Source organism: Fulmarus glacialis, unplaced genomic scaffold, assembly GCF_000690835.1.
Source record: "Fulmarus glacialis isolate BGI_N327 unplaced genomic scaffold, ASM69083v1 scaffold49698, whole genome shotgun sequence".
Taxonomy (NCBI): Eukaryota; Metazoa; Chordata; class Aves; order Procellariiformes; family Procellariidae; genus Fulmarus; species Fulmarus glacialis.
Window position 1 is genome coordinate 5,296 of NW_009231102.1, and position 12,548 is coordinate 17,843.

The following is a 12,548-nucleotide window of genomic DNA, read 5'->3' on the forward strand; positions in this document are numbered from 1 at the left end:
AGTCACTGAAAATCAAAATCAGCCCGAACTCCAGGTACATGGATATAACTTATAAAGAGAAGTTCCAACTCCCAGCATAATCACTTGTAGATTTAGCACACTTGCTCTCTTTCTATCTCTCTTTTCAGTCATCGTGTTTATATTCTATTTCAAGACTTAGGGTCAGAATAAAATATCCTTCACTGTAAGTGATTTGTAAATTTGCAGACATTCATTCTTTGTTTTCTCTTGAGACCATCCCCATTGGCTCAGAACTTATAACTCTGCAGCCCAACAATGCACCTACGTATCTAGTTATATTCCTACCAATACCATCATCCTTAATTAAAGGAGAAACTGTTTGAGGGAAACAGAGAGGAAATCTGCAGGAGAACTCATTATACTATCTTTAGTGAACAGTTTTTCTTGAGTTTGTAGAAATTCAGCTGTTGGTATTTGTGCATATGCATTGCTGTTGCTGTGAAATATAACTAACCTGAACCAAGGCCTTTGTCAGGCCAACTTCCTCCGTGTTGTCTCCACTTCCCCTGCAACAGTAATACTGTTGAGAGGTTGGATTAGAGCTGCAAGGAACCTTTCAGAGCTGCAGATATTTTGAATGGTAAAAATGCTAAGAAGACATAGATAGAAATAGAGTGCTGAAATTATGTAGCATTTAAAACCAAAAAATGAGCCAAATTCTAACCTCAGGGGCAGTAAGAACTGATAGGTTATAGGAGTATCTTCAAAGTAAAGTCCTTAGTCTCGCAACCTAGAGTTATGTAAAATAGATAAGAACTAGATGGAAGTGAAAAGGCAGAGGGCTGCAGATTATCTAGAGGCGCTCTTTTCTCTTAACTTTTGTTTTCCTGCTCCTCTTCCATGAATGACCGGTGTAGTTTTAATAGTTCCGAATGAACTGTGAACAAATAAGCCTTTCTTTTAGCTTGTCTAGTGCTTGTTAACTCTTGTTTTGCTTCCTTCATTCTCAAATGACTGATAACAATGAAGAATGAAAGTCTGAGGGAGGAGAAGATCCAGTCAGCTTCTGTTGAGTCTATCCCTGAGGTCCTAGAGGAGTGCACATCTGTAGCAGAACATTCTGACTCTGCCTCAGTTCATGACATGGACTATGTAAATCCCCGAGGAGTACGTTTTACTCAATCTTCCCAAAAAGAAGGTGAGAGGTGGGCAATGTCGCTAAAGTCCTTTCTCCTTTCCACTATTCTGTTTCACTTTCTGCTAAGAGGGTTATAAGCTCCTGTTCCTCAGCTAGTCTGTAACGGTTTCATTTGTAACACTTGTTAGGCACCTGCAAAAAGCAAAAGCAAAGTTAAGAGTGCTAATCTCTCTCATTTTCCTTTAGGAGCAGCACTGGTCCCATATGGACTACCATGTATTAGAGAACTGTTCCGCTTTCTTATCTCACTCACCAACCCTCATGACCGCCACAACTCTGAGGTGATGATCCACATGGGGCTGCAGCTGCTAACTGTTGCCCTGGAGTCAGCACCCATTGCAAACTGCCAGTCCCTCTTAGGACTTGTGAAGGAGGAGTTGTGCCGGCATCTATTTCAAGTGAGTCTGACTTACGCTAGCATGGCATATGGCACTGGGGAGTCTGATACTAATTTGCATCAAAGAGTCCTTTGGAATTTAGTATTCTGAGGTTTGGCAGGTTTCAGTCTTCAAATAAGCTCTCTGCTGCATTGCAATGAGAGTTCTGAATTGCACCAGTGAAACAGTGCTGTTGCAAAGCCAGAGAGGTTGTCATGTGCTATTTTCTTCAGACCAGGGCCGAGAATGATGAAGGTGATTTGAATGAACTGTTACTGTGGGATAACACTGAGTTTTGATGTAATTTGTTTTGAGGTAATCATGCATGCAAGTTACTAGCTTAGTAGTAGGCACAACCTTTGGAGTACCAAGCTATTAATTGCACAAGGGCCATCTCGGAGGCAGGTCTTCTCCCAAGTTCCTTCTTCACTAAGAGAATCTGTGGACTTGGCAAAAGAACAAAGTTGTAGTAGAAAAAGTGCTACCTCAAGCAGAAGGAAATTAAGTATATTCATTCTCACTAGCAAAAAGTGAGACCAGGAGATTGAATAAGGGATTGTTTTTTGAAATACCATTGCTATGGGAGGCGAAGTGTGGATCTCAGGGCTGTTGCAGGTAATGCCTGCAGTGCCACAGTACTGCTACTTATAGCATATAATGACTAGCCTTTGTAATTCTTAAAGTTTTTTTTTGCTTCTTGTTCAGCTACTGAGTGTTGAACGGCTTAATCTGTATGCAACCTCCCTCAGGGTGTGCTTTCTTCTCTTTGAGAGCATGAGAGAGCATCTGAAATTCCAGCTGGAGGTGAGTTTTTTGAGTATCACTGGGTGCCTAGTAATAGTTTCTAGGACTTCAGTTAAATGCATATAGCCAGGCAGTAAGATACAATCTAAATATCAATTTAGCTTCGTATAAATGACTCAGTGGGTTATGGGTAGGCTGTGTAGGCCTTTTCTTGTTGGATAATAAGATGTCTTTGAGACTGGTGTACAGCACTACCTGCCTTCATGCTTTTTTTTTTGTTTAGGATGGTAAATCCAGGTGCACTGAATGGTAGAACTATTTGAAACCTTTCTACAACCTCCTTCAGAATGAGCCATCATTAAAGATGGAGTGTGATGTGGGAAGATGAAGCTTAAATCTATTTCTGTAGTCCTCAAAGCTATTCACTGTCCTGCTTTCTTTTTTTCTTCCCTTAAACTGAGCTGCCCTGTGTTTCTGCCAGATGTATGTCAAGAAGCTGATGGAAATAATCACTGTGGAAAACCCAAAGATGCCCTATGAAATGAAGGAGATGGCTTTGGAAGCCATTGTTCAGCTGTGGAGGATTCCCAGTTTTGTGACCGAGCTCTACATTAACTATGACTGTGACTACTACTGCGCCAACCTCTTCGAGGAGCTCACCAAGCTGCTCTCCAAGGTGCTGGACTGTGGGCCAGGGGCTGCGGGCTGGAGGGAGGGAGCAGCGGGGTGCCGAAGGGGAAGCCAGTAACTCAGAACAAGGGTAAGTGCAGATGCAGAACTTAAGAATGGGAGTGGTCGAAAGATTCAGGGTGAGTAGTCTGTAGAGATGAAAGCCATTTAACATTTGGAAGCAGAAGAGAAAAGAATAGCCGTGATGCTTTAATAATGTCAGAGCAGATAAACCATTAAGTATGTGCTAGAAAGCTTTGTGTGAAAGGTTTAGGGTGTTCTAAAGCCTAAAGCATACGCTTTAAGCTTCCCCAGGTTGTGGGGGAAACTTCCTTCCCCCATTATGGTGAGAGAGGCGTGAAAGTTAGGACTAATACTTATATTTTATTTCCCAGAATGCCTTCCCAGTTTCTGGACAGCTGTATACTGTCCATCTGCTGTCTCTGGAAGCATTGCTGACAGTGATAGATAGCACGGAGGCACATTGCCAGGCCAAAGTGCTGAGTAACATACTACATCAACAAGAGAAGGAAGTTGTCAAATCCAGCCCAGAAACCATGAACAGCACCAAAGAAACAAGCAATAGTAAGACCTCTTTCTTTGATATTTTGATATTAAGCTTAGTCTTGTGCTAAACTTGCAGATCTCATTTTGGTAGCTAACATAGTAACCTCCTTAAATACATGTTTTCAGTCTTCCTGTTGCATGTTTTATAACTACACACTGATGTTAATAACCTTGCTGTTTGTAAAATTAACAGATATTAAAATGTGCCCCTCATGTGAAGCTTTATATAAAGGCCATGTCAAGACTGGCAGTCACAACAGAAGGAGGGTATGCCATGGAATTCACATAGGCAAAATAGTGAGGATACTGAGGAGTCACAGTTACTGGGGGGAACTCTTTTGAATAAGCACATGTTCAGTTTAGAGTGATCAGTTCATTATTTCTCTGTTGCTAGCTTTTTCCTTGGCTTATGGGTTTGTTTATGTGTGTGGGTTTTTTGTGTTGTGGTTTTGGTTTTTGGTTTTTTTTTTTTGTTTTTTTTTTTTTTTTTTAACATCTACAGATAATGAGAGAGTACTCAGTGAGGGAAAATCTTCCAGTGCAGTCTCAGAGCCAGCTGGGGCATGTCTTCCCACCAGTGGGTGCCTTATGACTGACCAGATGAAGGAGGGCTGCATGGAATTGGAAGGAGGAAGTGAAGCAGGTAATAGTCTCCATGGTACCCTGACACTCTGAGTGTGTATATGCTGAGAATGGTCCTGATATTTGCTGACTGGTCCTGTTATACTATAGACCACTGTAGCTATTGTGTGTTCAAAATTAGGAGGAGGTATGTGATGAATATTTGTTTATTATATGTGTGCTATATATGCCTACTGACTGTTGCATTTCTTCTGGGAGGGGATTAGATCTGGTGGGTCACTTTGAAGCAAAAGTGTGTGAAATTCATACCAGTGCTTAGTATTTTTAAGGTAGTCAAGAGCTCTCCAGGGGATCAGTAATGTAGGTAGTCAAAAGAGCCAGAAAATTAAATCTTGCGGATGTGTGAAACTGTCCAGGACAAGAAGCTACTATGCAATTATGGTGAAGAAAATGCGGGTGGGAGGAATGTAGTAATTGAATAGTAGGAGTGACTGCCACTTGCAGGGCAGCACATTGCAGCAAGACTCCATGACTGAAAGTTATGATGGGACACTATAGTGGGCTGAGTGTTACTCTGGGGTTAGGTTTGACTGTAATGACGCTTTGTCCTTCTAGCTGAGAAGAGTATCCCCAGGAAGCCCACTCGATTTTCTTGTATCCTTCCAAGCCCTCAGGAACTTACACAGATTAAAAACAAAAAGAAGGTATGATTTGGCATATACTACAAATGTATCTTTGAGTGTTCTCCTTGTTTTCCATCCCATGGGGGCTTTGCATGACTGGTCATATCTCAGAAATTTTGAGTTCTAGTCTCTGCTGATAAGAATTAAATAGTCAGTCACTGAAAATCCTGCTACACTGCAGAGACAGCAGTGATTATTATCTGTTCTGGTTTAGTTGTGCTAAAAGTTAGAAGAGGTGTTGGGGAAATTTTGTGGCACAATTTGTAAGCTAGGTCCATCTGATTTCTGGGTGGGAAATTTGCTGGATCTAGTTTGCATTATATGGAGATAGTCAGGTACTTTCATCAAAAAGGGCAGGTTCCCTACTCTTATCAAAGCTGTAAATGGGGAGCGTATGAAGAGGCCCATAGTAAAAATTAACAGTCTAGCCTACTATTCTGACTTGTTTATTCCCATTTGCTTTATCATAAGGATGACTGAAAAGATTGTCTTGATTGTGGCAAAGTCATTCTTTGTCTAGATGTCTGTTTCTTTGAACCTCATTAATCCAAGTTATAGTCTAAACTTTGTACAGCTTTTCCATTCCCTGAGCAGTTCCAGTCTAGGTCTAGTGTTGACAAAAGTGCTCCGTGCTGATGGCTTTGTATTTATCTGCTGTCTTGTGTCAAACATCAAGTTTGACAAACTGATCTGCTTGTTCACCTCCAGAGACAGCAGATGAATATGGTATCTAAAGTCCCTATGGGTTACATGGGACTGGTTTTTTTGATTGGGTTTTTTTTTTTTCCATTCACAGATGTTCTTTGTACAGATTTTTTTCTCTTTGCACAACATATGCATGAGGTAGTTAAGTTATTTAGGAAGTGAGAGATGACCAAATTTCTATAGGAAAATGACACATATTCTGGATGAAACGTCAGTGGCCATAGTAGTAGTGGGGTAAGGAGCCAGATGATACAGTCAAAAAAGAAATTAATGTCTTTGCATGATTCGTTAGTGGTAAAGAAAAGGTTTTTGATTTGTACCTGACTAAAAGGCTTCTGACTTCTCTCTTCAGCGTATTTTACATTATTATAAGGGAGTGGTGGTCATATTTGTTTAAACTTACTTAAAAATACTGAAGAAAGTACAACAGATCTTTCTGCTGCCATACTAATCTGTGCTTTGTGATGCACTCTGGCAGTCTCTGGATCTGAATGTAATTTAAGGCATTGGTTTCTCTCTAGGAAGTCTGCTGCGGTACTTAGGAACTTGGTTCTTTACCTACAACACAGTGCTGCAGTGGGATAATGCTAACTGGCTTTCCGAGTCACAAGGACAGTGAGGGGGAGTGATTGTCAGCACAGTCTTCAAAGGAACCACTGAGTTTTGGCATTAGCTAATTTCTAAGAAATGAATATTGATTTAGTTACTGTTTCATTTGTAACCCTTTGCTTTGCATTAAATCTTAGCTTTCGTGGCAGCTTTGCTGATGGACTTTGTGTGAAAGTCAATTTTTGAGAAGGGAGCTTGCATAGTGCTTCCACTGTTCTAGCTGAAAACCTCTGATAATACTCCAGCTTTACTGTGCTGGAAAACAAGGTTAGAAGAAATCAAGAGCATTGCCAGTGGCTGAGAGTTCCTTAAAGAAAGTTCCAGGTGGTCCTAGAAAAAGGGCAGTGCCTTACACTACAGCAGAGGGCAGAAAGATGTTCATAAATCTCGGTTAGTTTGCCCAGGGAAAATCGTTTCCTGACCCTAAATCTGCTAACGGTTTCATCCTGAGCATGTACACAAGGCACACAAAACATTCAGCTTAAGTAATGTTGATGCTGACGTGACACCAGCATGTTCTGCTTCCTTCAACCTCTGAAGTACTAAACTTTACCACAGCTGGAAGGAGGAAAAAAGCCAAATAAAAGCAGAAAGCAAATTATGCATCAAATGGAAAGTTTTCTTTGATGTTTCCAAAGGCAATGACCAGAAGCTCGGAAGCATAGGACTAACATGATTATAAATGCAGTGCAAACTGGCAGCAGTCTGGTCTCCTTTCAGGTGGTCTTAAGAAGTATAACTAGTCCTTAGAATACCCTAGGGCTTGGTTTGGGCTTGGGATTTACAGCTGAACAGAAATGCTGCTAGCGTCATATAGTGCTTCAGGCTTGTTACATTGGGGCAGCACATGGTTATTATTTTGTTATGCCCTCACTGGGTCCTTTTGCGCTCCTTGCTATTTCAGGGTCTGTGTTTCACTGCAATTTGAGGACGTTCACACAGGCAGGGGAAGCAGAGAACAGAGGGCTGGTGGCTTCTGAGGTACTGAGAAACCCAGGGGAGCTAGTAATCATGATGGTCACGAATTTAGTTCACTAGGTCATCGCTAGCAGTTTGATCGTGATAGGAGCTAACAGGGAACTGACATTTATTCTGGTGCCTTGGTAAAGTTCATACAGTTGTTTATGCTTTTGGTTTTTCTGAACACCACCAAGAACATTCAGTTAACCCTTTCTTAGTCAGGTGTTTTATTACACTGTGACTGTGGCATGGTCTAGTTTCCTAAAATAAGAATCAAGCAGGGCAGAGTAATTGACTTCCCTTCCAAACCGAAAATGCACCTGCTCTTCCCAGCCTACAGATAGCCTTGTCATGCTGGAATACCAGATGTTCCTGGGACCATGTCTCACTAGCAGAATGCTGTCTGGTTCTTCATTTAAGCTTTTGCAGCACTTCTTCCTTGCATCTGCTGAATAAGTGCCAAGGATTCTTGCTTCATGTCTTCTAGCAGTGAGGTAGAGTACAAGAGCCTGGAGCCAGAGGGGACAGAAGAGGGCATGGAGCAGTGCTGCTGTTGTAACTGGGTAGAGTTGATCTTGCCACATGTCTGGGGTTCGTCAGAGACCTTCCTCTGCTCTGTTTACATACTAGAGCAGGTGAGGCATTTGGGGTAGCAGAGCTAATTGCTCGGTGAAATGTCAAAGCTTTTCGAAGATGGCAGCTCATGCTTGCTCTGTCCAGTATTATTTGATAGTGAATCCTTGTGATGAATGCAGGTTTTCTGGCCTTGGTTAGCCTTCTTGCTGGATTACACAGTACAATAAATTTGATCATGCTGAGGCTGATCTATTTTCTACTTTGCTTTTGGTTCAAATGCCAAGAACAATCTGAAGAAAAAAAATGCACTTCAAGCTTGTAATTATCAGAATGTCTCCTTCAGCTCCTGATAACTGGCACAGAGCAGTTCAACCAAAAGCCAAAGAAAGGGATACAGTTTCTGCAGGAGAAGAACCTTCTTGCCACCCCCATCGACAACAGTGAGGTGGCCAGGTGGCTACGGGAAAATCCTCGCCTGGACAAAAAGATGATTGGGGAATTTGTGAGTGACCGTAAGAACATAGACTTGCTGGAAAGCTTTGTTGGGTAGGTATCTTTCTGTATCTCTTTAATCAGAAAGGGGTGAAAGTTAAGAGTTCAGTGATTAAAAAAAGCAGTAGAACAGTAGTTCCTGGAGGCATTGGATTTGTATCGCTTGGTTCTCTGGGTACCACCATGCCTTAATTCTATGCACCTCTAGCACCTTAGATACATATAATAATATGATACTTGAGCTCCTTTCAGTAGGGCCAGTCTCTGTGAAGACCGGAGAGGTGATTACATACGTAATCACATGTAGGTTTGTTGACTCTTTTTTATTGTTTTTTGCCTGTTCATGGTATATTTCTTCTTCTCTCACTCTCCCTTCTTTACTGTCTGTTCTCTGTGAAATCTAGTATTCTGATGCTGAAATAAACAAGATTGTAGTCAGTAAGTTTATCCTACCTTTCCCGTCCTGTTTCAGTTTCTCATTGCATTTCATTCATCTTGCAGGACTTTCAGCTTCCAAGGTTTAAGGCTGGATGAAGCTTTACGACTTTATCTAGAGGCCTTTAGATTACCAGGAGAAGCACCCGTAATCCAGAGACTGTTGGAAGCCTTCACAGAACATTGGAGGGTGTGTACTTGGTGGGCAGAAAGCCCAAAACTGCTTTCGTTCTTGTGCGTCTGCCTGCCATGATGGACATGTCAGATCAAACTGCCTATATAAGCTTACTGTGCCCTGCAGGCAGCAGGTGTTGTTTTGTAGGAGATGGCAGTGGCACATAGATCTCCATGGTGCTTTTTGGAAGCTGGAGCCAGAGCCTGGGGTTTTTGTTTGTCCCAGAGATGATTCAGTACCATGGGTAGGAAAATGGCTGTCTTGGGTCACTGATATCACTGTTCCTGTAGGACTAATCTGTGCATACATTTGCCTTTCAGAAATCAAATGGGTCCCCATTTGCTAATAGTGATGCCTGCTTTGCCCTGGCCTATGCAGTTATTATGCTGAACACTGACCAGCACAACCATAATGTCCGCAAGCAGAACGTCCCAATGACTCTGGAGGTGGGTGTTACCCAGTGTAGGCACCTGTCTTCTCTGGTTGTGATAGCAATTTCCCTGGCATTCATGTACACAATAAGCTGGTGTGCAGCACTGAAGTTGAGTACAGTTGGAGGGGGAGCTGTGGGCAAGGGGCAGTGTGAAGAAATAAAAGCTTAGCAGGCAACTTGCCAAGTTCGTCAAGAGGCTTGTGTGTGTGTGAGCAAACTGTATCCTAAGACATAATAAGAATGAGAAGATTGTTGAACCGCTGTGGGCTTCTACAGAGTTCAAGTCCTGAGAGCATCAATGCGGTGGTACAAACCTGTCATTCTGATGTCCAGCCTCAGCTAAGCATGTGTAATGTTGTGTTTCTGTTCTTTCTTTGTGAGCAGAGACAGGAGTTGCTGCACACTACTGCTACTAAGAACAGCATTTAGTCTTTGAACTTTGAGACTGCATGTTGAAGAATGCAGGAAAATCTCCTTCTGGTCCCACAAAAAACAAGTGGAGTACTGATCCTAGCCAAGCTGTTAAAGCTGGAGATATTAGGAATTAACATTGCTGTAACTTTTTTCAGGAGTTTCGGAAGAACCTGAAAGGTGTGAATGGAGGCAAAGACTTTGAACAGGACATACTGGAAGACATGTACCATGCCATCAAGTAGGAATCAACCTGTCATCTCCTTGTATGCAGAGAGCAAACTAGAGTTGTTTGGTCTGTGAGACCTTTGGAGAGTATGGAGAGAGACTCACTGATTATGTGTCTGTTTGCCTCAGACCAACTTCCAGCTCCATGTGGGGCTGTGGTAACAAGCCTGTCACAGTGATTGCACTGGATTTGTATCTTTGGATTCTTGCTGTGGTATTTTAATCCACAGAGCTTAAGCTAAAGTTAAAAAATGTTACTTGTATCAACATGCGAAAGAATGGCTGAGCAAGACCATCACATGTGAAATGCTATATCTAAGAAGGCTCTGTTCTCCGGACCAGGCCTTTAGACTTCTTTAGAACTTTTTATGTAGTGCTAGAGATAGTATCTCATCCCCGGGACCGCACTGGTGCCCTGACATAACATGTCCAGGTCTCAGTTTCATATGTTCTGCTTTTGAGCTCTTCATATGAGGCTGCTGTCTGCACCAATCTCTTCTGCCACCCCTGAAGGTCTTGGCACACTGACCAGTATTTGAGGAGAATTCCTGGTGGCTGAGGCCCTTTTGTGCACAGACTAGCTCTGGGCGGGCAGCTTTAATAATAGCTCAGAAATCTAGCCTATCAGTAAATCCAGACCCAGCCAATATGAAGCTGAGAGGGTTACATCTCTGAGGAGACAGGATGCAACTCAGACTCTGAGCTGGTTTCAATCTGCAGGGGCAGGCAGTGGCTCGGGCTGGAAGCAGGGCAGTGTGATTAGGTTGACCCTCCCTTTGGAGGCTTCTCGGGGAAGGTGGGGATGCTGCCTGTACTGAATATCTAGCAATTCTTCAAGAGGTAGCTCTAGCTTTACAAACAGAGCTCTAGTTTTGATTGGTCTCTCTCCCCTGAGGGTGTTCTTAATATTTTGAGTAGTACCCTGAGAATATCCTCATATCTTTCAGTTATCTAGTGCTTCTGTCCCAGTCTATTCCCCTTTATCCTCCCTTCACCAGATACTTCAGCTTATAGAACAGCTTTAGCTATAGTACATAGTATGTTCTATGGCTAAAACAATTGGTGTATCATTTCAGTATTGCTCCATCTCAGATAGATTGCCCCAGTGTCATAGTTGAGATTGAAGAACTGTTTGTTTTCTTTGTATTATTAGGCAAAAGAAAACATCAGACTGTAATCTGTACAGAGTAATGCATCTCTTCAGGATCTCAACATTTCACTTTTGAGCACAATTTCATTTCCTAAGACTTTCCAAGTAAACCCATTCACTTGCTTCTGTTAATATTAATCAAATATGGGTTCTTAGAAAAAATACGCTATTGACTGCAAACGTATTTTCCTATATAATCTCAGTAATGATTGCTCTTGTCAAAATATGCAGGCACCTGAAACTGAGAAGAGCTTATTTCTTATGCATAAATCAAGAGGGTTTTTTATGGTTGTTGTTAGCACATGAAAATTGCTTCTTTGGCAGCTGAAGCACGTTATTTTTTGATTGTTGCAGAAAGACCTCTACTTTTCAAATTGGCTGCAATCTACTATTCTTAGTAGATTTGAGATTCTTGTTCAATTAGTTCGTAATTTGCAGAGGGTTGTGCAATGTTACTCAAGTCTAGCGAGTATGTATTTAGGCTTCATATATTTTAACCTGGGATTGCAAGTACTACTTGGCATTAATCATAATTTTTTTATTATTGTATAGCTTTAATCCAGTTAGAGTAAGGAGCTGTGGTACCCTGGTTATGAATCACCCATCACACATTTGGTTGCTTGTTTTATCTTTAATTTTGTAGTACTTGGCTTTCTGATATTTGATTTTGGCATAATATGAATATTTGCATTATTCTTATACAAAGGTACTCATGCCTACTGTTGACTGCAGCGGTATAGCAATTTAATTTTTTTTTATCTGGGAGTAATGAGATATGCAGAGCACTCAAACGGGGTGAGAGTTGCGATGGGGTGTGAAGCTATGCCAGTGTGCTGTCCAAAATTTCCCATCATTTAACTGCAGTATGTGTTGTATTTTGCACTTGTAGTGTTAGGTAGCTGCTTCTTCAACACTATCCTTACACAGTTGCCACCGGGTGCTGCTGAGAGCTACCAGACTTTATATCCAGGATGTCAAAGAGGGGCAGGGGAAGCAGGCAGGCCTAGGAAAATAGAATGTTTCAGGAGCTGGCAAAATCACTCCGGAGTAGGTATCGCTTAGCTTTGGGACCATGTAATGAAAGGCACTGTGTAAATGTTAGATTTGGCTCAGAATGAAAAATTCAACCTTTCTGCTTTCTCCCTTGTAGAAATGATGAGATAGTGATGCCAGAAGAACAGACGGGCCTGGTGAAGGAAAACTATATCTGGAATGTCCTGCTACATCGTGGTGCCACTGATGAGGGAATATTTCTCCATGTGCCTCCTGGAAGCTATGACCATGATCTCTTTACCATGACGTGGGGGCCAACCATTGCAGCACTTTCTTATGTTTTTGACAAGAGCTTAGAAGAAACAATCATCCAGAAGGCTATCTCTGGTTTCAGGTAACTCTTGCATTCATGAAGATCCAGAAGAGTTAAAGTATGGCCATTGTCTCCTGTTTACCTGCTAGAGACATCACAGTGAATATCAACTGTTACTTTTCCTAGCAATTGAAGAGCATTTTATTGTGACCTACAGTCCTCTAGTTTTGTTCTGTCGTTTGTATTGATTCATCCCATCTTGGCCTCTCTTTGTTGCCACTCACTGT

The 12,548-nt window shown here is 41.9% G+C and overlaps 1 protein-coding gene across 1 annotated transcript in view; it reads left to right on the forward strand.

The window, feature by feature from the left end:
* Positions 1-12,548, forward strand: part of GBF1 (golgi brefeldin A resistant guanine nucleotide exchange factor 1) — a gene marked incomplete at its 5' end in the record, with an annotated part of 30,505 nt that overhangs the window by 2,618 nt on the left and 15,339 nt on the right. Inside the window, 13 exons of the mRNA XM_009584447.1 lie at positions 1-34; positions 991-1,159; positions 1,346-1,557; positions 2,242-2,340; positions 2,762-2,956; positions 3,345-3,534; positions 4,019-4,159; positions 4,714-4,802; positions 7,975-8,177; positions 8,625-8,748; positions 9,054-9,179; positions 9,736-9,818; positions 12,106-12,342. The exon at positions 1-34 is cut by the window's left edge and continues 208 nt beyond it. Of these exons, the coding sequence (XP_009582742.1) occupies positions 1-34; positions 991-1,159; positions 1,346-1,557; positions 2,242-2,340; positions 2,762-2,956; positions 3,345-3,534; positions 4,019-4,159; positions 4,714-4,802; positions 7,975-8,177; positions 8,625-8,748; positions 9,054-9,179; positions 9,736-9,818; positions 12,106-12,342 (1,902 nt within the window). The remainder of the gene's footprint in view (positions 35-990; positions 1,160-1,345; positions 1,558-2,241; positions 2,341-2,761; positions 2,957-3,344; positions 3,535-4,018; positions 4,160-4,713; positions 4,803-7,974; positions 8,178-8,624; positions 8,749-9,053; positions 9,180-9,735; positions 9,819-12,105; positions 12,343-12,548) is intronic.